This window comes from Macaca nemestrina, chromosome 12 (genome assembly GCF_043159975.1).
Source record: "Macaca nemestrina isolate mMacNem1 chromosome 12, mMacNem.hap1, whole genome shotgun sequence".
NCBI lineage: Eukaryota > Metazoa > Chordata > Mammalia > Primates > Cercopithecidae > Macaca > Macaca nemestrina.
In genome coordinates, this window is record NC_092136.1 from 76,805,851 (window position 1) to 76,831,087 (window position 25,237).

At 42.2% G+C, this 25,237-nt stretch overlaps 1 protein-coding gene across 2 annotated transcripts; it reads right to left on the reverse strand.

Annotated features, from left to right (window-relative positions):
* Nucleotides 1–644: 644 nt before the first annotated feature.
* Nucleotides 645–25,090, reverse strand: LOC105468802 (chloride nucleotide-sensitive channel 1A). Of its 2 annotated transcripts, none has more exons than XM_011719179.3 (7): nucleotides 24,860–25,090; nucleotides 16,161–16,297; nucleotides 12,616–12,717; nucleotides 11,850–11,957; nucleotides 8,734–8,907; nucleotides 4,212–4,301; nucleotides 645–3,304 (listed from the first exon to the last, which is right to left on the reverse strand). In XM_011719179.3, exons 1-6 carry the CDS (start codon nucleotides 24,982–24,984, stop codon nucleotides 4,234–4,236), a joined length of 714 nt encoding a protein of 237 aa, XP_011717481.2. In that variant the 5' UTR covers nucleotides 24,985–25,090; the 3' UTR covers nucleotides 645–3,304; nucleotides 4,212–4,233. The 2 variants fall into 2 exon arrangements, with proteins under 2 accessions (XP_011717481.2, XP_011717479.2); XM_011719177.3 differs by having other exon boundaries at nucleotides 645–1,192; nucleotides 24,860–25,089.
* Nucleotides 25,091–25,237: the final 147 nt, after the last annotated feature.

Here is a 25,237-nt window from a genome sequence, read left to right on the forward strand (position 1 = left end):
TGTATCTCATAAGGTAATTAAGAATATTATAATACATAATAAAGAACTCAGGACAGTGGCTGGTACAGAGAAGGTCTCAGTAAATTTTAGTTTCCATTTCAAGTGGCTGTTTTACTTGCCTATTGTTAACAGACTCAGAAATTCTGAGAGTCTGGTTAGAAAAAGGAAAATTAGTTTTTTTTCAGTCTACCTTGCAAGCTGAGGGAAGCCAAGTGACAATGCTAAAACGAACACTGGGCTGAGTGGCACCAAACATCAGTTTAGTCACTAATTAGCCAAGTGATTCTGGTAGTAAGATTAGCTTGTATAACCTTATTTTTAAGGCCACATCATGGTATCAAAAGTCCAAGTATAAATCAGTAATTACAAATCAGCCTTGTAATACCCAGGTAATCTATGAAAACTAAAAATTGAGAGTTGATAAATATAAGAAATTACTGCTAATCTAAAAGGAAGTGGCAGAAATCCCCTGAAATGTGTTAAATCTTTGCCTTACTAAATACTTGCCAGAAGCTGTATTTTATTTCATGTTCTCCTTAATAAGTAAACAAAAATAAAGCCAACAAAATTCTCATATTTGCCAGCATTATTTTTTAAAACACATTTCTCATTAATGGTTTTAGTCAAGAATGAGAGCACAGTAATATAGAAAACCTAGGTTTATTTGTTAAGCTATTACAAAAACAAAACAACTACCACTTGAAGTACTTTGAGGACTTCATCCAAGACTCACTTGCTCTGTTACAGAAACTAACCTAAAAGGCTGGAAATTAAAGGATATAACCTAAGAGTTTATAACAGCAGACTGGTAAAACATGGCAAAAGGAGCTCTCTCTTTCCTACCCAGTCTACCTACACCAAGCTCCTGTGCATTTTCACCACATAAATCTGCTAGCTTACAAAAGATGCACACAGTCAAGGCAGAAATTATAGGCCTACTCAGAGGGTACCCAGACACAGAAAGTTTTGGGGTAAATAATAAACTACAAATACCCTCTTGGTTAAGTTAATTCATCAAGTTAATAAAGGTCATATTATCTATCTTCTGCTGGTGACAACTTATTGTCTCAGTATAGTCTGTCTCAAGAAGGAACTGGTTCAGGTTGGATTGTGGAAAAGGAAAAAGACTTTCATCAACTTCACTCCAGAGTGGAAGAGGCACCAAGTTCTCTCCTACAGTTAGGAGCAGAATCTGAAAAACAAAAGGTTCACAGTGTTTACAATAGTAATAATAATAATAGCTACTATTTATTGAATGCCTAGTCACAGAGTGCCAGAGGACTTAGGTACATTTTATCTCAGCCTCTGCAACAACCCTGCAAGGTAGTTATTATCCTCTCCACTTTACAGATGGGGGAAGTGAGGATTAAATAAGTTATATGCCTTGTCCAAAGGTGTACACAAATATGTGGCAGAGTTGTGATTCCACCATTAATGTGCCATCTCTACCCCACCTCATGCATTGAGAAGTCCTAGTTCCATTATCATGAAATTAATAAACGGCTGCATAAATTACTCTAATTATTTATACCTTGTTCATTCTTTAAAAGCATGTATAATTTTAAATGATTAAAAATTTACACAGCCAGGTGTGGTGGCTCACACCCGTAATCCCAGCACTTTGGGAGGCCAAGGCGGGTGGATCACCTGAGGTCAGGAATTTGAGACAAGCCTGGCCAACATGGTGAAATCCCGTCTCTACTAAAAATACAAAATTAGGACCAGGCGTGGTGGCTCACACCTGTAATCCCAGCACTTTGGGAAGCCGAGGCAGGCGGATAACCTGAGGTCAGGAGTCCAAGACCAGCCTGACTAGACATGGAGAAACCCCATCTCTACTAAAAGTACAAAAGTAGCCGGATGTGGTGGCACATGCCTGTAATCCCAGCTACTCGGGAGGCTGAGGCAGGAGAATCGCTTGAACCCGGCAGGCGGAGGATTTGGCAAGCTGAGATTGCGCCACTGCACTTCAGCCTGGGCAACAAGAGTGAAACTCTGTCTCAAAAAAAAAAAAAAAAAAAAAGTTACCCGGGTGTGGTAGTGGGCGCCTGTAATCCCAACTATTCAGGAGGCTGAGGCAGGAGAATCACTTGAACCCAGGAGGCAGAGGTTGCAGTGAGCCGAGACTGTGCCACTGCACATCAGCCTGGGTGACAGAGTGAGACTCCCATGTCAGAAAAAAAAAAAATGTAGACATTGTTTGGAATTCAGATCAATTATCCAGATGAAGAATATGTATAAACATTATTTACAATGTTTATACATTATAAACAGGGCGCAGTGGCTCATGCTTATAACCCCAGCACTTTGAGAGGCCGAGGCAGGTGGATCACGAGATCAAGAGATCAAGAGATCAAGACCATCCTGGCCAACATGGTGAAACCCCGTCTCTACTAAAAATACAAAAATTAGCCAGCCGTGGTGGCACGCGTCTGTAGTCCCAGCTACTCGGGAGACTAAGGCAGGAGAATCGCTTGAACCCGGGAGGTGGAGGTTGCAGTGAGCCAAGATCACGCCACTGCACTCCAGCCTGGGCGACAGAGCAAGATTCCATCTCAAAAAAAAAAACATTATGAACAAAATAATTCTCTGCCTCTGAGCTCTAGGATAAAATAAACAGAAAACAAAGCTCATTGAAAAGTTTGTGGCTAATTCACCATTAAAAAGAATCCTAAGAATTCTTGCCAAGGACTGCAGTAACACCCCATTTGTTTAACTGTTAGTGACATACCAAATGAGTTTCTCATGATTCTGATTAATAAAAGAGTGGCTGATGTTCTCTGAACAGTCTGTTCTTCAAAAGAAATATGTGAAAGCCCAAAGACCCCAAAATCTGTTTTCTAACTGCAATAAAACAGTTACTAAACAAGTATCACTGAACTGAAAAAATTAATATGCTATAATGTGACGAGAAATAAGGAAAGAAGACTTAAGTTGATAACAAAAGATTTCCCATGAAGTCGAACAGTGAAGTTACTGACAATTGGAACTGGGAGAGCTAAAAATCAAAGTTAACAGAGCTCCAGTGATGTGAACACATGATTTTAACAGAGGGGACATTGCTAATACTAGACTGTATGGCTACCACTGACAAATGTAAATGTGGAAATTAAAATTAAGTATTTAAGGGAAGATATAAATCATAGAACTCTAAGAGGTTATTTTCTGATAGTTCCACTGGCAGGACGTGAGAAGAAAGCAGAGGTCCAATATCACAATTCATGGTCAGTATAAGAAGCAATGTTATACAGTTTTCACAATGGCAGTAACTTGGAAGCTAACTGGAACTTTAAAAGGCTGGTTTCTGAAACGAAATAGAACAGGGGTAAAAGAATTAAAACTTGTAACTGGAGAAAAGCCAATGATTACAGAACTAGGTTCAGAACTAAAATTTGTATCAGAAGAAATGAGAAGGAATTCTGAAATATTTATCACTGCAGGGAATAACAAAGGATCTCATAACTGGATGACTGACAGTGGTAGCAGAGTCAAGTCAAAACATATAAATTTTGCCACGCTATTATTATATGCTTTAGTAAAATAAAAGGAGGATAGCAAGAGCATCTCAAAGACTGGAGGATAGCCAGTATTCAAGAAAACAATGCTATAAGGTAGGAGGAAGTTGTAGTGGGGAAAGAGGAACAACAATTTAACAACAGTTTATAAAGGACTATTACAATTACTAGTTCTAGCTCTGTATGATATGAACATGACCTTCAGTTATTATCTAACATATAGTTGAAATACTTAGGCTGGCAAAGGACAATATATTTCTCAGAATAATGGAATAGCAAATAAATTGTCAGGGACAATTTGAGCTTTAAAAGAAGAAAAATATTTTTTAAAGAAAGAAAAAGAAATAGGCCGGACGCAGTGGCTCATAGCTGTAATCCCAGGACTTTGGGATGCCGAGGAAGGAGAATCATTTGAGGCCAGGAGTTTGAGACCAGCCTGGGCAACATAATGAGACCCTGTCTCTACGAAAAATTTTAAAATAAGCTGGGTGTGCCTATAGTCCCAGCTACTTGGGAGGGTGAGGCAGGTGGACTGCTTGAGTTCAAGGCTGTAGTGAGCTAGGATCATGCCATTGCACTCTAGCCTGAGTGACAGTGTAAGACCCTGTCTCAAAAAAGGAAAAAAAAAAAAGGTAGGAAGTAATCTTTTCATATGATTTTCATGTTCAGTGACAAGGGAGAAAATGAACTACTCACCTTAAACCTGCATAAATCATTTTCAGTGATCAACATCTGCATCTTCAAACTGTCCAGCAACTGTTGGTGTGGTATCCACCTCCATCCCATCTAAACAAAAAAATTACTGAGCAATCCCTATGAACGCTTCAAACAGGTAGATGCAACTTACAACTTCTACCAGAAGGAAGCTAGTGCCATCTGCTGGTAAGAATTGCTTTTTCCTCTTTTTTGAAAAGAAAAGTCTGAAAGGACAAACTGAGAAAGAAAATGCTACCTGGGGATTTAGGCCACATCAAAATCAGTCTGTGACATTTACTGTGTAAATTCTCAACCTCAATACTAAAATAACTCTATGTAGGAACTTTCAAATGCAGGATCAACTGTTCACCCTTTACAGATCTAAGTATTTACTGCTGGGCTTTTTTTTTAAAATGTATACGGCCCTATCCTCACAAAGCTTACAACATAATTCAGGAGAAACGACAAAAATCAGTACAGCAAGCTTTTTGCTTATTTCCCCATTTTTGTCATCTCATTAAATAAAAGGTGGGGAGGCAACAAGAGAAAAAAACAAGAGCCCTGATACGGTTTGGCTGTGTCCCTACCCAAATCTCATCTTGAATTCCCATGTGTTGCGGGAGGGACCCAGTGGGAGGTAACTGAATTATGGGGCAGGTCTTTCCCGTGCTGTTCTCATAATAATGAGTAAGTTTCATTAGATCTGATGGTTATTATAAGGGGGAGTTTTCCTGCAAAAGCTCTTTTTGCTTGCTGCCTTCCACATAAGATGTGACTTGCTCCTCCTTGCCTTCCACCATGATTGTGAGGTTTCCCCAGCCATGTGGAACTGTAAGTCCAGTGAAACCTCTTTCTTTTGTTAATTGCCCAGTCTTGGTATGTCTTTATCAGCAGTGTGAAAACAGACTAATGCCCCACGGGAGGTTGTCTTGGCTGGGCACGGTGGCTCATGCCTGTAATCCCAGCACTTTGGGAGGCCAAGGTGGGTAGATGACCTGAGGTCAGGAGTTTGAGACCAGCCTGGCCAACATGGTGAAACCCCGTCTCTACTAAAAATACAAAAAAATTACCCGGGCATGGTGGCAGGTGCTTGTAATCCCAGCTACTCGGGAGGCTGAGGCAGGAGAATGGTTTGAACCAGGAAGGCAGAGGTTGCAGAGAGCTGAGATTGCACCATTGCACTCCAGCCTGGGCCACAAGTGCACAATTAAAAAAAAAAAAAAAAAAAAAAAATCTCCAAAAAGAAAAAAAGAGTCATCCACAGCTGTTTTCTTCGCTTCCTCACCTCCCAGTCACCCCTCAACTCTTCCGCCCACCAAAAAATGTCTTCTGCCCACAGCCCCAGGGCACCCCGTCACCTGCAGATGCAAATCTAACATATCTAAATTAACTATTCATCTTTCCACATTAAAAAAAATGCCATTTTTTTTCCAGTCTTACTAAAGGGTGCCTCTTATCCATTTAAACTAGAAACCCTTACCCCAAGCCCCTAACTTCTGTTGCTTCTATCTCCTCAGAGTCTGAAATCTGTCAGGTCTTTTGATATTCACTGCCACTACCTAATTTAAGTGATCACCTCTTATTTAATATGTAAGTCACACAACAGGGTTTCTCTTTTTCTCTCCAGTATTTTTCTTCTCCAATCAGTTTTCCAAATTATAACCACAGTCACCTTCTGAAACACTAATAAAATTCTTCAATGGATTCCCACTGACCTAAGAGTTCCTCTAAGACGTTACCCAGTTCACTATCCTACCTTTATCTGTTACCATAATAACTACCTTTCACATTGAACTACTTTCAGTTCCCCAAATCTGAGTAGTCTCTTGAACCCTTCTTTGCACATGACTAATCCCTTTACCTGCATCTCCCCTCAACATCTTCACCTGGGCCTTTTTTTTTTTTTCTTTTTGAGACAGAGTCTTGCTCTGTCACTAGGCTGGAGTGCAGTGGCTTGATCTCAGCTCACTGCAACCTCTGCCTCCTGGGTTCAAGAGATTCTCCTGCCTCAGCCTCCCAAGTAGCTGGGACTACAGGCATGCGCCACTATGCCCAGCTAATTTTTGTATTTTTAGTAGAGATGGGGTTTCACCATGTTGGCCAGGATGGTCTTGATCTCTTGACCTTGTGATATGCCCACCTTGGCCATTGAAAGTGCTGGGATTACAGGTGTGAGAAAACATGCCCAGCCCACCTGGGCCATCTCTATACATCTTTCAGATCTTGACTTAAATGTCACTTATTCCATGAAACTTAACACTTTCCCTAACTATCCAGGCTGGGCAAAGGGCCCAGCCCTTACAATTCCACAGCTGCCCAAGCACCTTCTATATCTCAATGCTGTATCTCAATGTACTGTTAACTTTTCTTCCACCAGAATGTCACTGATATGAAGTCAGTAACCTCATCCCTTGAGTACTGCTGTATTACCTGTACCTGGTACAGCTCAATAAACACCTCTTACATAAAGGAGCACATGAAGCACTAAAAATGCCACACTAAAAGTGTTTCACTGGCAAAAATAATGACGTGGGTGCTCAGGACTTCAGAGATGGAGACTGGCACAGGCTGAAGAATTTTTATATATAGGCAACTCCAATGTGTTAATGAGGCTTATTGAATAAAAGTCCAAAAATCTCAACTTAGCAAAAAGTATTTATGACCTTAAAATCATTTGCTATAAGGCAAGAAGTAAGCGTCCACATGGCACTCTTTAGGCAATTACCATAATAAAAAAAGGTAACATCTTGACCGGGCACAGTGGCTCATGCTGTAATCCCAACACTTTGGGAGGCCAAGGCGGGCAGATCACCTGAGGTCAGGAGTTTGAGACCAACATGGTGAAACCCCACCTCTACTAAAAATATAGAAATTAGCCAGGCGTGGTAGCGCATGCCTGTAATCCCAACTACTGAGGAGGTTGAGGCAGAAGAATCTCTTAAACCCAGGAGGTGGAGGTTGAAGTAAGCCAAGATCATGCCACTGTACTCCAGCCTGGGCGACAGAGTGAGACTCCGTCTTAAATAAATAAATAAGACAGAATCATGGCTGGGTGCAGTGACTCATGCCTATCATCCCAACACTTTGGGAAGCCAAGGCAGGCGGATCACCTGAGGTCAGGAGTTCGACACCAGCCTGGCCAACATGGTGAAACCCCATCTCTACAAAAATACAAAAATTAGCCAGGCATGATAGTAGTGGGTAATCCCAGCTACTCAGGAGGCTGAGGTGGGAGAATCACTTGAACCTGGGAGGCAGAGGTTGCAGTGAGCTGAGGGCACGTCATTGTACTCCGGCCTGGACAACAGAGTGACACTCTGCTCTCACACACACACACACACACAAAAGAATCAGTGTATATACACACACAAAAGGACACAAACAAGAAAGGAGATGCAACAGAAAATTAATAGTAAATGCCTCTCAGAATTCTATTTAATTTTTCTACCTCTTCTTTGCCAGTGCATACTTTAAGCCAACATGGTGAAACCTTGTCTCCACTAAATATACAAAAATTAGCTGGGAGTGGTGGCAGGCGCCTTAGTAACCCTAGCTATTCAGGAGGCTGAGGCAGGAGAATCGCTTGAACCCAGGAGGCGGAGGTTGTAGTGAGCCAAGATCATGCCAATGCACTCCAGTTGGGGCAACAAGAGTGAAACTCCGTCTCAAAATAAAAAAAAGAACGATGTGATAGTCAAACTTATGCATCAACTTGGCTAGGCAATGGTGTCCAGATAGTTGGTCAAACATTATTCTAGACGTTTCTGTGGAAGTTATTTTTTAGATGAGATTAGCCTTATAAACTGGTGAACTTTGGGTGAAGCAGATTACCCTGCATAGTGTGGTGAGTCTCATTTAATCAGCTGGAGGACTCAACAGGAAAAAGACTCACCTCCCCTGAGCAAGAAGAGATTCTGCCAGCAGAACTTCTGAGGCAGCAGAATGCAACATCACCTATTCTCTGGGTCTCCAGTCTGCCAGTTTACCCTGCAGATTTTGGACTTGCCAGCCTTCTGTCACGTGGGCCAATTTCTTAAAATCTCTCTCTCTCTTGCTTTGGTGGGTGTGTGTATACCTGAAGAGATGCCTGAATTGACAGCCCTCAGAGATAACCTACCATGGACTTCTAGCCTCCAAAACTATGAGACAATAAAATTCTGTTTGAGCCACCCAGCCTGTATGACCCTTTGTTATAATGGCCCTAGTAAACTAATACAGAGATGCAACAGAAAATTAATAGTGGATATCTCTCAGTTAGAATTACACTTTTTTTTTTTTCACGTCTACTTTGCCTGCGCACATTAAAAGAATGTTTTTGACTATGAACAGACTATTTTGGTAATGAGGAAAAAAAAATAACCAAAAACAAATGACATAAGCATTCCCACACTATGTAATTCTGTATCTGCTTCCTATACTACAGTCAATTATTTCTCTTAGTTATTAAAAGAACTTTTATGACTATCCATAACTTATTTCCCAAGTGCTCATCTGACTGTTCACAATGCAAAAGAACACTCACCTTCATAATCTCTTATTGAATCTTCTGTCCTCACCCCAGCCATATTATACTGGCTGCTCACAGACTGAGAGAGCATTCCTTCTAATCTCTCCAATGTGGCTTGGCCTTCTGCTGTTAGATGGGATAATCCTTCTTCATAGGTGTAAAATGTAGGGATGTCCCCCTGTCCTTGTTCTAAACAAACAGAAAACTTAAAGTTTAAATACAACAATTAGAAAAAACAAAATGGAATCAATAATGCATCTGCTGCCAGCCTGGCCAACACGATGAAACCCTATCTCTACTAAAAATACAAAAATTAGCCAGGCGTGGTGGCACGCAACTGTAGTCCCAGCTACTCAGGAGGCTGCGGCAGGAGAATCGCTTGAACCCCAGAGATGGAGGCTGCAGTGAGCCGAGACTGCACCGTTGTACTCCAGCCTGGGCAACAGAGCAAGATTTTGTTTTGAAAAAAAAAAAAAGAATCTGCTGAAGGTAACATACAGTCCAAATAGGCTTCCAGGAAGACACTTTTCAACATTTATTTATACACATATATAGGCTACTGCTGAAGATGGAAACACAAAGAAAATGTCCCTACTCTCTAGGGCTATTAAAAGAGATAACAAGCCAGTAAATAGCAATTCCCAAAGAATTCCATGTCCAAGGACTAGAAAAAAAAAGTGTGTTCCTAAGGTCAGAGAGAGTCCTACACTATCCTGAGGTGGGAATTTTACAAGTGAGCACAAATTAATTTGACATTAACTTGTATAATGAAGATGTTTTCTGATTAAAAAACATGCTCCTTTCTTAAAAAAAATTAGGGCCAGGTACAGTGGCTGACGTCTGTAATCCCAGCACTTTGAGAGGCCGAGGTGGGAGGACTGCTTGAGCCCAGGAGTTCAAGATCAGCCTGGGCAACACAGTAAGACTTCATCTATCCAAAAAAATGTTTTTTTAATTAGCCAGGCACAGTGGTGTGCACTTGTAGTCTCAGCTAATTGGGAGACTGGGGTGGGACAGCTTTAGTCCAGTAGCTCAAGGCTGCAGTGGGTGGTGATGGTACCACTGCCTTCCAACCTGGGCAATAGTGCTAGACCCTATTTAAAAACAGAAAAAAAAAAAAAAAAAATTAGCTGGGCGCGGTGGCTCAAGCCTGTAATCCCAGCACTTTGGGAGGCCGAGACGGGCGGATCACGAGGTCAGGAGATCGAGACCATCCTGGCTAACATGGTGAAACCCCGTCTCTACTAAAAAATACAAAAAACTAGCCGGCCGAGGTGGCGGGCGCCTGTAGTCCCAGCTACTCGGGAGGCTGAGGCAGGAGAATGGTGTGAACCCAGGAGGCGGAGCTTGCAGTGAGCTGAGATCTGGCCACTGCACTCCAGCCTGGGCGACAGAGCAAGACTCCATCTCAAAAAAAAAAAAAAATCAAATTCTGCAACATACAAAAATAATAAAAAAATTTTAAATCACTCAAAAATCTCAGAAAAGTAAGGATATATTTGGATATATTTAGGTATGTGATGGAGAATCCCAGAAATGTGTTTATCTAAGGCCAGGAAGTGGGTGCACATGAAAGAAAGGGCTTTGGGCCGGGCGCGGTGGCTCAAGCCTGTAATCCCAGCACTTTGGGAGGCCGAGACGGGCGGATCACAAGGTCAGGAGATCGAGACCATCCTGGCTAACACGGCGAAACCCCATCTCTACTAAAAACACAAAAAATTAGCCGGGCGAGGTGGCGGCGCCTGTGGTCCCAGCTACTCGGGAGGCTGAGGCAGGAGAATGGCGGGAACCCGGGAGGCGGAGCTTGCAGTGAGCTGAGATCTGGCCACTGCACTCCAGCCTGGGCGACAGAGCGAGACTCCGTCTCAAAAAAAAAAAAAAAAAAAAAAAAAAAAAGAAAGAAAGGGCTTTGGATACCCAGATTGGTGTACATAAGACCAGTAGGGAAAAGAAAAGAGAACAGCAAGCACTTCAAGCTATAAAGACTCTTATCACACTAGTGTCTGCATTCTGGTCTGGGGAAGGCAATGGGAAAGAGTTCTTAAATAAATGAAGTATAGTTCTGAGAAAAATAAATGAAGTATGGTTCTGAGAAAAAGAAATGACCTTGGCAGTGAGCTGTTTGAAGGAACATGTTAAATAAAGATGCAGGCCAGGCCCGATGGCTCATGCCTGTAATCTCAGCATTCTGGGAGGCCAAGGCCAGAGGCTTGCTTGAGCCCAAGAGTCGACCAGTTTGTGCAATATGGCAAAGCCCAGTCTCTACAAAAAATACACAGAAATTAGCCAGGCATGGTGGCACAAGCCTGTCGTCGCAGCTACTCAGGAGGCTGAGCTGGGAGAATCATTTGAGCCCAGCAGGCAGAGTTTGCAGTGAGCAGAAATCACGCCACTGCACACCAGCCTGGGCATCAGAGCAAGACCCTGTTGCAAAATAATAATAATAATAAAACAACATAAATGATCCAGGTTCTCAAGGTGTAGAGAGGGAAGCTTGTTCCCTGGGGGCAGTTGCCTCAGCTTAAAAGACTTTCCTGACTATCCAGTTTCCTATCTACCATTTTCTTTCCTTCCATATGCTCTACTTATCCATTCTTCCCAACAATCTCTATTTTTTACCCTCAAAAATTTGTCTGTTGCAAAGGGCTTTGGCATAAAATGTACTACTGTGTCATTCACTTTCAATAATAATCTTACCGGCCAGGTGCAGTGGCTCACGCCTATAATACCAGCACTTTGGGAGGCCGAGACAGGCGGATCACCTAAGGTCGAGAGTTCAAGACCAGCCTGACCAACACGGAGAAACCCTATCTCTACTAAAAATACAAAATTAGCCTGGCGTGGTGGCGCATGCCTGTAATCCCAGCTACTTGGAAGGCTAAAGCAGGAGAATCGCCTGAACCTGGGAGGTGGAGGTTGCGGTGAGCCGAGACCACACCATTGCACTCCAGCCTGGACAACAAGAACAAAACTCCGTCTCAAAAATAATAATAATAAAAATAATCTTACCATACTGCATATTTTACAGACATATAAAGAACTATAATCCTCTACCCTTAATACAAATAAATGCTTACAATGAAACACTAAACAAACAAACAAAAAAACACTTTAAAATCCATTTCACTAACCATGTGCTTCTACATCATATTCTTCTCCATCGTAGTCATCTGAATCCTCATCCTCAGGATCTGGATGCAAGGCCTGGCACTCGCACATTGCAGTGAACATTGCCTCCACTGAACAAGGGAATTAAACTGTAACCAATTTTTTTTTCAATGTAGAATAAAATTTTATAATAAAAATAACCATCAGTGCCAATAAATTTAATGGGTACACAAAAGGCCACAGTATTTACAAACTTGCCAAATTGTAAAATCAATCTTGAAAGCGGCTGAAGCAAAGGACAAGTCATAAAATAGTAAGAGTTCATTATGAGAGATTATTACTATCTCTTCATGGCTCATGGGGTTTTCCAAGAAAAAAGGGTCAGAGTTCTGGTAAGACTGCTGGCATCAGGGTGAAGACCCTCTCAGCTGATAGGGCTCTTTCCAGCCATCCTGAGATCTTCCACTTTAAAACTGCTGTAACTCCTCTGCCATCCAGCAGGTGAGATTAAGTCAACAGCACCAATCAGTAAAACTAACAAGAGTCCATTCACAAAATAAACCCAGATAACACAGTGTCTACAATATTCTCACTACATTCACAACCTTTGATGTTAATAAGTATTTGGTCCTCAATATTACCAATGCTAAAATGAAGAAAAAGTAGTAAAATGGAGGTAATGGTGGTAAAGGTGAGAGGGGGTGTGTGTGTGTGTGTGCGCATGTGTGTGTGTGAATTGGGAATGCTTGGTACATAAAAGGGGAAGAATCAATACTGTAGAACACTCACATGCTGATTTATCACTAGGCACAAATCTAAATTCAGTAATAGGTTCAACATCATCATCACTGTCTTCCTCTTCTTCATCAGCAACAGGTTCTTTTGATTCTTCTAGAAAATAAAAACACCCCTTTAATGTCATTATTTGACTTTTAAAAAATGAAGCGTATTGATAAATCTGAATACTGCAATTCAGTTTTAATTTCCAATTATGGTTGACAAATTTATTTCCAATTATGGTTGAAAAATCCTGATTATTTATCCAGTGAGCATCCTAGAAAAGCCTTGCCTCGATCGCCTTAACCTCTAGATCCACCCACCTCGGTCTCCCAAACTGCTGGGATTACAAGCGTGAGTCACCACGCCTTGCCGGGAATGAATTTTTAAGGTTATTTTTAAGATAATCTAATCTCATCCACAACGAGCTAATGGTCATCTTTTTTTTTTCTAAGACTGGGACTTGTTTTGTTGCCCAGACTGAACACCCTTGCCCTCTCAGGCTCAAGCGATCCTCCCACCTCAGCCTACTAAGCAGCTAGGACTACAGACACTTGCCACCACACCCTGCTAATTTTTGTTTTTTTGAGATGGGGTCTTACGATTTGCCCAGGCTGGTCTCAAACTCCTAGGCTCAAGTGATCGTCCTGTCTTGGCCTTTCAAAATCCTGGGATTGTGGCTGGGCGTGGTGGCTCAGGACTGTAATCCCAGCACTGTAATCCCGAGGCAGGCGGATCACGAGGTCAGGAGTTCGAGACCAGCCTGGCCAACATGGTGAAACCCCGTCTCTACTAAAAATACAAAAATTAGCCAGGTATGGCGGTGGGCGCCTGTAATCCCAGCTACTCAGGAGGTTGAGGCAGGAGAATCATTTGAACCCAGGAGGCGGAGGTTGTAGTGAGCCAAGATCACGGCATTCCACTCCAGCCTTGGTGACAGGGCAAGACGCCGTCTCAAGAAAAAAAAAAGAAAAAAAAAAAAGGTTGGGATTACAGATGTGAGCCACTGAGCCAAGATCACGCCATTGCACTCCAGCCTGGGTGACAGGGTGAGACTCCGTTTCAAAAAAAAAATGCTGGGATTACAGATGTGAACCACTGTGCTCGGTCCTGATGGTCATTTATAAAGAGACTTATAGAGGTATGCCAAAGAGAAAAAAAATCTTGGAATTTGGAGAATCAGAATGTGAGGAACAAAGGCTGGGAAAATATGATTCAAGCATGTGTAATTTATGAGAGGAGTTTAAGATAAAAAGAACTGGAGGGCCAGGCGAGGTGGCTCACGCCTGTAATCCCAGCACTTTGGGAGGCTGAGGTGGGCGGATCATGAGATCAGCAGATCGAGACCATCCTGGCCAACACAGTGAAACACCGTTCCTACTAAAATACAAAAAAAAATTAGCCAGGCATGGCGGTGGGCGCCTGTAATCCCAGCTACTCAGGAGGTTGAGGCAGGAGAATCGTTTGAACCCGGGAGGCGGAGGTTGCAGTGAGCTGAGATCGCGTCACTGCACTCCAGCCTGGCAACAGAGCAAGACTCCATCTCAAAAAAATAAAAAAAACTGGAGAATTAGTGAAATAAATGTGACCCAGGAAGATACTAATTTCTAGTAAGATAGGAAATCCTGCATATTTTACTAAGAAAGGATTAATCATAATCACATCAATTACAATCAAATAATCATATAGACTCTGTAAGATTATAGAGCACATATTTAAAACACACACCCTAAAACCTACTGAACTGCTTTTTCCTAGTTTAGGACTTACAGCATTTGCATTTTAAACAAGCTTCCCACGTATTTCTAATATGTATCCGTTAGTCTTCAGTTTGAGAACCAGAGACCAATATACTCCCTTAACCTTTCTGGATGAAATTCAGGCTCAGAGAGATGCAAATGACTTGCCTAGCAAGTTAATGACAGAGTTTTTACTTTTTTTTTTTTTTTCAACAGAGTCTCGCTCTGTTGCCCAGACCGGAGTGCAGTGGTGCAATCTCAGCTCACTGCAACCTCCACCTCCTGGGTTTAAGCGATTCTCATGTCTCAGCCTCCCGAGTAGCTGGGATTACTGGGCGCCCGCCACCAGGCCCAGCTAATTTTTGTATTTTTAGTAGAGACAGGGTTTCACCATGTTGGCCAAGCAGGTCTCCAACTCCTGACTTCAGGTGATCCGCCTGCCTCGGCCTCCCAAAGTGCTGGGATTACAGGTGTGAGCCACTGTGCCCGGCCTAATGACAGAGTTTTCTTATTCAATGTGCTTTTGCCCTTTATTATTAAACACTATTTCCTAAGCCTTTCTCTTGATATGTACCTTTCCCACCTCCAATGCCCGTCACTATTTAGGGCCATTTCACACCAGCATTTGGAGCTGACTGGCAAGAGTACCTCTAAGGTTTTGCATTTCTGGAAATCAATGAATGCTTTAAACTAAACATGACACATGATATTCTTAGTTATAAAATCATAGTTGCATTTACTTAGATGAAAAGCAAATTTTGTATCTAATGCCTTATTAGGAAGTCTTACTACACTACTACACCCCAGGGTTAACAGCCTTTTACTTTTCCTAATCCTCTTTTTCAGACTTCACTAGATTTTTAAATGTCTTTGAACCTTTTCCAACGGCAAGAATTGGAAATCTTATAACAAAAATATTTTCAGATAGCTGAATCAGTCATTACCACTTAATGAGGCAGGGCTTGCCAAAAGTCCTAAGAATTACTAAATAGTGTCACAACTGAATATAAATGATCATATTATTATATCTGGAACCATATTAAAATCCCAATTTGAAAGAGCAATAGTCTTATAGGTAAATAAATGGGATTGTCTCTTACACACTGCTTCAAAGAAAAGCAACCCATTATTTTAAACATGAACATCTTCACTAGATTTTTACAAGTCTTTGCAATTATCCCAAAGCAAAACTTGAAAATCTTTATATCCTATAGTTTCTCAACCTTGGCACCACTGACATTTGGATGGAATAATTCTTTGTTGTGGGGGACCATCTGCGCATAGCAGAATATTTAGTACAATAATAGCACCCTTGGCATCTAACTGCTAGATGCCAATAATATCCTTCCTCTTTCAACCAAAATGTCACTGCCAAATGTGGGGGAATGGTGAGGCTGGTGGAGGTCTATGAAAAATATATTCCCCCTACACCCACTGATAACCACTATTGTAACAAAACAGAACAGTTCTATCTTAAATTCTCAGAAGCACAGGGTATACTGATCCAAGTCTCTAAGGGTGCCTTTTAAAAAGAGAAAGGCAGAATAAACAGTGAAACTTTAGAGGAAAGTTAGAAATACATATCCATAATAAATGAAGAATTCTAAGTGTAAATATATAGAAATATATACAGACACACACAAACGTCCATTATGAAAACTTCAACTGTACAAGTTGCTGTGCTGAAATTTTGCTTAATAAACTACTATCCAAAATGAGTCAATGGCCTCAATGTTACATTGATTATTATCAAACACTCTTTTTTAAAATATAATTTGCTATCAAAGGAAGCATTAGATTAAATTACACCATACATACCTTCAAATTTGGCATTCACCATAACATACAAATGCTCTCCTAGACAGTCACTTCGGTCCCTGGATAATGCATGTAAACTAATAGTGGGGTATTCCAGTGAGAATCCTAATCCAGAACCATCTAACCAAGACAGGCGGCTGAAAAACATGTTTTAAGTAGATTAGTTTTAGAAAGTAAATCCTAATGTAATATCACAAAGTACATAAAAGTTCAGCTTGGACACCTTTATGCATATAAATAAATTCAAGCTTACTTTTTTAGAAATGTTCATAAAATAAGAAAATTCAGGCCAGGCGCGGTGGCTCAAGCCTGTAATCCCAGCACTTTGGGAGGCCGAGACGGGCGGATCACGAGGTCAGGAGATCGAGACCATCCTGGCTAACACGGTGAAACCCCATCTCTACTAAAAAATACAAAAAACTAGCCGGGCGAGGTGGCGGGCGCCTGTAGTCCCAGCTACTCGGGAGGCGGAGGCAGGAGAATGGCGTGAACCCGGGAGGCAGAGCTTGCAGGGAGCTGAGATTCGGCCACTGCACTCCAGCCTGGGCGACAGAGCGAGACTCCGTCTCAAAAAAAAAAAAAAAAAAGAAAATTCAGTAGTGGAACTCGAATTTTCTTTAAGATCAATTCTGTTAAAGTCTCTTTCCCTCTAGCTATAAATTCAAACAGACTTGAAATTCCATTTTCCTCAGTCACATGTATGTTTCTATGACTTTCAAGCTTCTTCTTTTTTGATATGTCTTCAAATACCCTCTTTGCTTTTGCAAATCCTCCCCTCCTCCATGAGGCCTCCCTTCAACTACACCAGTCCATAAAGACCTCTTCTTTTTCTGATTTGCAAATTTTAGTACTTAACTCTGTGGTAGTGAGTCTTATATGTGCCCTTATGGAATATGAGCTATTTGACAGCAGGACTCGTCACATTCCTTTATTTAACATTCTTCAAAACCATTAACAAAGAGCTCAGGAGGTAAGTATGCAATAAATCCTTGGTAATCATTCGTTTCTCCATGAATCCTACACTAAAAGACATAAATGGGTGTCATCACACTCACCGCAACTCAGGGAATATTTATTACCTTGAGAGAGAGACTCCCTGAAGCCTCTCATTTATTCAACTTCTTTAAGAGAAAGCCACAGAAAAGCTAGGCCTAGTTTCCCCTCAAATGTGGTCAAATGCAAATATTTTATTGGTGTACCAAAGGAAGCACATCACCAAAATCAGTATGTTGAGCTTTCAGTAGAGGCTAGCTAATTTTCTGATAATATTTCATCCATCTGTACCACTTAGCAGAAAAAAAGTAAAAAATCCTGAAGAAGCTAAAAAAAAAAATGTTAATGCAATACAGTGGTTGCCTAGGGCTAGAAGGAAATAGGAATGTCTGCTAATGGGTACCAGGTTCTTTTTGGGGTGAAGAAAATATTCTAAAATTGTGGTGATAATTGCACGATACTGTAAACAGACTAAAAACTACTGAATTGGCCGGGCGCGGTGGCTCAAGCCTGTAATCCCAGCACTTTGGGAGGCCGAGACGGGCGGATCACGAGGTCAGGAGATCGAAACCATCCTGGCTAACACGGTGAAACCCCGTCTCTATTAAGAAATACAAAAAACTAGCCGGGTGAGGTGGCGGGCGCCTGTAGTCCCAGCTACTCGGGAGGCTGAGGCCGGAGAATGGCGTGAACCCGGGAGGCGGAGCTTGCAGTGAGCTGAGATCAGGCCACTGCACTCCAGCCTGGGCGACAGAGCGAGACTCCGTCTCAAAAAAAAAAAAAAAAAAAAAAAAAAAAAAAAAAAAAAAAAAAAACAACTACTGAATTGTATGTTTAAATGGTTAAACGGTATGTTATATGAATTATTTTTAAAAGTTAATGAAGTAAGACCCATGTATGATTCTATATTCTATACAATTTTAACAAGCCTGGCTGTCTAATTTTTAACCAAGCAAAAACAAAAGTAAAACAGGAGAACCTAGGACTGCCTTGGGCAGGAACAATGACAGTGTGACAGTCTGAGATCATTCATGTTCAGTGGAAGGGGAGGATGAACTTTACACCACAGTTCCCCTAAAGGAAATCAACGTCTAACCACATACTATGAGTGTTAAACACGCCTGACCCTCAGTTACCAAAAGCATTACCAAAACAAAGGCAGATTATTAGATTGTGGTGATAACTGTACAAATCTGCAAATATACTAAAACTTATGTAATTGTTTACTTTAAAAAGGCAAAAGTAAGTATATGCACTGTCATATGGAAAGATTTCCATTCAACATTCTTATTTAAAAAAAAAAAAAAAGTAAAGGAAATCTAAGAAGCTTAAAGGTGATAAATCTTTGTTTTTGTTTTTTTGAGATGAAGTCTCGCTTTGTCACCCAGGCTGGAGTGCAGTGGCATGATCTTGGCTCACTGCAACCTCCACCTCTGGGGTTCAGGCGATTCTCCTGCCTCAGCCTCCCAAGTAGCTGGGATTACAGGCCTGTGACACCACATCTCGCGAATTTTTGTATTTTTAGTAGAGACAGGGTTTTGCCATGATGGTCATGATGGTCAGGCTGGTCTCAAACTCCCGACCTTGGGTGATCTGCCACCTCAGCCTCCCAAAGTGCTGGGATTACAAGCCTGAGCCACTGCACCTGGCCTAAAAGTGATAAATCTTAAAGAGCTAAAAGTGATAAAACCTCTACAAATTATTTTCCAGAACAACTCATTCCTACTGGTTCCAAAGAAACATTGTATTATGTAATGAGTTATGTGCTATATACATCTTTCCTGCTCACTGCCTTCCTTTTAATGTGGAGATGAAATAATACCCAAGTATCACGAGTCCCCTACAAAAGCTATATGATTTTAAAGCAAATAAACTGCCCTTTTCTGATCTCAAAAATTTTCTGGCATTATCACAATTCAGAAAGAAACATTCCAAATTTGGGTGTCCAAAATAATTTCAAATATCCAGAGCCATAAAACTTGAATGAGGACATGGAAAAACTGAAACCTAAACATAGAATCAGTGCCTATCAAATTATGGCCTTTACTTTTAAAAGCCATAATAATAACTCTGTAATTCCTTACTAGTGCAGAGAGAATAAAATGCTCCTCTGCACAGCATTTGCTATGGAGCTCTCATAATCTTTTACATGAACTGGGATTATGCACTCTACAGGACAGAAGCCAAGTTCCACACTTAAAAACACTTACTCTAATGGTTAAATTTTTTTTTTTTAATAAAAAAAGAAAAGAAACCCCTAGGCTTCTGTATTTTACCTTTTCAGATTTACAAAGGCATATCATATATTAATATTCACAGATATTTTTAAATGGAAAAACAACTTACTTTCAACAACTTATTTTTTCCAACAGCATGTTACTATGTTAAAAAAGATTTGACATTATAGGCCGAGCGTGGTGACTCACGCCTGTAATCCCAGCATTTTGGGAGGCTGAGGTGGATGGATCACCTGAGGTCAGGAGTTCCAGACCAGCCTACCAACATGGCGAAACCCTGTCTCTATTAAAAATACGAAAATTAGCTGGGTGTGGTGGCAGGCACCTGTAATTCCAGCTACTCGGGAGGCTCAGGCAGGAGAATTGGTTGAATTCAGGAGGCAGAGGTTGCAGTGAACCAAGATTACACTACCACACTCCAGCCTGGGTGACAGTGGGGAGACTCCATCTCAAAAAAAAAAAAAAAAAGAGATTTGACAGTACATTCATTTATCTGGCAATTTTAATTTTAACAAATAGCTATTAACAACAAATTAAATCCTATTGCACGTAAATTATTCGTTGTACCACCACCAGATTTTCTAATTTTAGCAGAGGCCACGATGAAATAGGCTGCCATTAAAGTTTGCTGGGATGAGATTGTAATAAATCTACTCAAAGTATTCAAGTTATAACTTTTAAAGTGCTGTAGAGAAACATAAAAGATTTCACTGTATCATCTAAAAATATAACTGTTTTGTCTGATCATTAAATTCTGATTTTCATTTACTCTTTGTATATATTCTAGAAGAAATCCTTCTAAAATATCTAATTAACCGCCGGGCGCGGTGGCTCAAGCCTGTAATCCCAGCACTTTGGGAGGCCGAGACGGGCGGATCACGAGGTCAGGAGATCGAGACCATCCTGGTTAACACGGTGAAACCCCGTCTCTACTAAAAAATACAAAAAACTAGCCGGCCGAGGTGGCGGACGCCTGTAGTCCCAGCTACTCGGGAGGCGGAGGCAGGAGAATGGCGTGAACCCGGGAGGCGGAGCTTGCAGTGAGCTGAGATCCGGCCACTGCACTCCAGCCTGGGTGACAGCGCGAGACTCCGTCTCAAAAAAAAAAAAAAAAAAAAAATCTAATTAACCATACCCAGTTTCAAAGAAACTGTGAGTCAAAAGGGAAAGACAAGAAGAATTAGAAACCAAGTAAACACGTAGAGAAAATGTTTTGCTGAATTCAAATGCTTTTGCACAAGTATGGTCAGTGTCCTTTATTCCCAGCATGGGATGAAAAACAGGACAGGAAGCTACGAGAGGTCTTGAATTTGGGTTAACTTAATTATTTGGTTTAAAATTAATTTTGGAATGAGATACAAAAAAAATTTATAAGTTTAAATTACCTAATTTTAATGTGATAACCTATTTTACCTGTTTTAAATGATTTTATATTATTCATGCCTCTGTATCTTCCTTATTTGGATAAAAATTCAACTTCCTGGCCAGATGCAGTGGCTAATGCCTGTAATCTTGGGAGACCGAGGTGGACGGATCACCTGAGGTCGGGAGTTTGAGACCAGTCTGACCAACATGCAGAAACCCCATCTCTACTAAAAATACAAAATTAGCTGGGCGTGGTGGCACATGCCTATAATCCCAGCTACTCAGGAGGCTGAGGCAGGAGAATCTCTTGAACTAGGGAGGCAGAGGTTGCACTGAGCCGAGATTTTACCATTGCACTCCAGCCTGGGCAACAAGAGTGAAATTCTGTTTCAAAAAAAAAAAAGAAAATGCAACTTCCTATAAAAAACTAAGCTCTGAAATAAGTCGGAGATTCTAACTCTTTCAACACAAATCTGAGAGACTAAAACCAAGTCTAGCCAAAACCTAATCTGTTGCTGTCCCTCTCTGCCTCAAACTAAATAGTTTCACCAAAGCCTAAAGGCTATAAGCCAAACTCATGAACATGACTGTCTTCTTCTCCAGCTTTGTTATCTCTGGGCATTCTCCCTCAATGCCTCAGAGGAAGAACTGCTGGACTGTATATACATGTATACAGTATGTGTGTGTATTTATACTTTTTTTTGTATTTATGTTTCACACACAAAAAATGATCTTGGCCTGCCGCAGTGGCTCATGCCTGTAATTCCAGCACTTTGGGAGGCCGAGGCAGATGGATCATGAGGTCAGGAGTTCGAGACCAGCTTGACCAACATGGTGAAACCCCGTCTCTACTAAAAATACAAAAATTGGCTGGGCGTGGTGGAGCACGTCTGTAATCCCAGCTACTCGGGAGGCTGAGGCAGGAGAATCACTTGAACCCAGGAGGTGGAGGTTGCAGTGAGCCGAAATCGCACCACTGCACTCCAGCCTGGGCAACAGAGCGAGGCTCTGTCTCAAAAATAAATAAATAAATAAATAAAAAATAATCTTAAAGAAGAAACATAAGAGATTTGTTTGTGAAAAGCTGAAACAAATAATTTTTAATTTTTTTAAGAGACAAGGTTTCAGGCCGGGCGTGGTGGCTCAAGCCTGTAATCCCAGCACTTTGGGAGGCCGAGACGGGCGGATCACGAGGTCAGGAGATCGAGACCATCCTGGCTAACACGGTGAAACCCCGTCTCTACTAAAAAAAATACAAAAAACTAGCCGGGCAAGGTGGCGAGCGCCTGTAGTCCCAGCTACTCAGGAGGCTGAGGCAGGAGAATGGCGTGAACCCAGGAGGCGGAGCTTGCAGTGAGCTGAGATCCGGCCACTGCACTCCAGCCTGGGCGACAGAGCGAGACTCCGTCTCAAAAAAAAAAAAAAAAAGAGACAAGGTTTCACTGTGTCACCCAGGCTGGAATGTAGTGCCATGATCACAGCTCACTGTAGCCTCAACTTCCCAGGCTTAAGTAATCCTCCCACCTCAGCCCCCCATAGTAGCTGCGACTACAGGTACATGCAACCATGACCGGCTAATTTTTGCAATTTTGTATTCTTTGTAGAGACAGGGTTTTGTCATGTTGCCCAGGCTGGTCAACAACTCCTGGGCTCAAGCCATCTGCTCACCTTGGCCTTCCAAAGAGCAGGGATTTACAGGTGTGAGCCACCTTGTCCAGGCTAAGAATTTTTAAAAAACTGGTAAGAACTTAAAAAGAGTTATACTTCCTTGGTGTGAGAATTGTATTGTGGTTATACAAGATAATGTCCCTGTTCTTCTGAACAGGAAGTAGAAAACATGTCTGCAATTCTCAAATGGCTCAGAAAAAAAAGAAAAACAGACAAACATGGCAAAATGTTAACTAATAAATCTTTGTGAAGGGTGTATGGGTAGTAATAACGCTTACAACTTTTCTTTAGGTTTGAAATTTTTCTTTTTTTTTTTGAGACAGTCTCTGTCGCCCAGGCTGGAGTGCAATGGCATGATCTCGGCTCACTACAACCTCCGCCTCTCGGGTTCAAGCAATTCTTCTGTCTCAGCCTCCCAAGTAGCTGAGATTACAGATGCCTGCCACCACACCCGGCTAATTTTTGTATTTTAGTAGAGATGAGGTTTCACCATGTTGGCCAGGCTGGTCTTGAACTCCTGTCCTCAGGTGATCTGCCCGCCTCCGCCTCCCAAAGTGCTGGAATTACAGGCGTGAGCCACCGCACCGGACCGTAGGTTTGAAATTTTTCAAAATGCAAAAACCAATACAGGACTGTCCCTCAAAAGGAGTTATAATATTGAACGAAGTGTCAACATACAGAAATGTCATGAATAAAAAAGGAATGCCTGGGAACTAGGAATGTATCTGTGCTCCATCTTCCATGACTTCAAAGAAACTGCTTTCCCCAAATACCAAAGATTTCCTTGTCAATACTCAATATACGCTCTTCATATTTTGTTTTGACTGCTCCTTCCTCCTTTCTCAAGTCTCTTCTTCTATGACCCACCCAAAGGTGTGTCCCTAGGGTTCTACACTTGGTCCTCTTCTCTTCTGAGATAGTTAATCCATTTCCATGAGTATACACTAATACTTCAACGACTTCCAAACATCTATCTTTAACACCACTTTCCCAAGACACACACTCTTTTTTTTTTTTTTTTTTTTTTTTGAGACAAGGTCTCACTCTGTCACTTAGGCTGGAGTGCAGGGGCACAATCACGGCTCACCGTGCCTCGACCTTCTGGACTCAGGTGATCCTCCCATCTCAGTTTCCTGAGTAGCTAGGACTACAGGCTGCCACCATGCCTGGCTAACTTTTGTATTTTTTGTAGAGACTGGGTTTCGCCATGTTACCCAGGCTAATCTCGAACTTCTGGGGCGATCCGCCTGCCTCAGCTTCCCAAAGTGCTGGGATTACAGGTGTGAGGCACCGCGCCCGGCCCAACACACACTCGTATGTACAACTACTCCACACATGTCCTGACCAAACTCATTATCTGCCTCTCACCTCAATCTTGCTTTTCCTACCACCCATATGTCCTATCTCAGTGACTGGCCTGAAGCCTAAGCCTTGTTCAATGTCTAAATTTCCCTTTAAAGCAACAGTTCTTTACAGTTTTTGTGCTCTGGATTCTGTGGTAGGCAAAATTTTGGCCCCCACGACCTTCAGTTTCTGGTGTCATGCGTGTGAATATGTTATATTACACAGCAAAAGGGACTTCACAAACCTAATTAAGGTTACCAGTGGACAGCAACATAGGGAGATTATCCCAGATTTTACAGGTGGTTCCAAAGTAATCACATGAGTTCTTAGAGAATTTTCTCTGGCTGTCGACAAGTGATGGAGCAAAAGGGGAAGCAACACATATCTGAAGGGCAGGAAAGATTAAATGTGTCATTACAGGCTTCAAAATAAAGAGAACTAAATGTCAAGGAAACAGGGACCTCGGTTCTACAACCACAATATTTAAGGTAGATCTATCTGACTGTGAAAATACCAAAGTGCTCCAGGTGGCCAAATAAAAGGGCAACTCCTTCCAGGACCCCAAAACGGGAGTCTGGTACCTCTGCATATGACCCCTGTCTGTGTCGAGTTAAGGATGTTCCTCTCCTTACTATTCCTACAGAAAAAAATCTATATTGTGTAACCAAACTTTCAAAGTCCTCCACACTCGGCTCTGAAACTACGTATCCTGCAGAGGGGAACACCTCCTGCATCTGTTCATCCGGAAAGACAGGGACACTTCAGACTCTTAAAACGAGACCGTGCGTTAAAGGCAACGCACGCGCCAGACCTCCAGTAAAAGGCGAGTTTAAAAAAACAAAACAAAAGAACAAAAGCACAATCCATGAGGGGAAATTCCGGCCCGAGAAAATAGAGAATGGAAGACTCCGGAGGAGTGCTAGAAAAATCGAGCCTTCCAGCCGGTACAGGTATCCCTGAGGCGTCCCGGACACGCGCCCCCGCTCCCAGCAGCCCTCCAGGCCGCCCCTTGCCCGGCTCCTTCGCACCGCCTGCTCCAGCAAGGAGGAGGGTGGCACGCAGGAGGCCGGCGCTGGGGACCGGGAACCCTACCTCTCAGCGATGTAAAGGGTACCAGTGCCGAGGCCCTTCCCGTTCAGCACAGCCTCGGTGTCTGGTTGTTGCCGCAGGAGCCCCTCCGCCGGCCCAGGCGGCGGGAAACTTTTGAGGAAGCTCATAGCAGCAGAAAGTGCGACAACACAGCCCCTGAGGGAGTTAGAACACAGCAATGCGCGCACCACACCGCTCGCCCTGGAAGAGGCACTCACCCCGGAAGAACAACTTAGTCTGCCCCGGAATCTGAACGCCGTCGACCATAGAGATGAGACATTCTAGGAAAAGCGTCGGAGGTCGGCTAAGACCGTGTGGAGTTTAACACCCCTCTCGTTCTTCCTCGCCATTTCTGAGGCTTTGGGCTTCAAGAACTGAGGG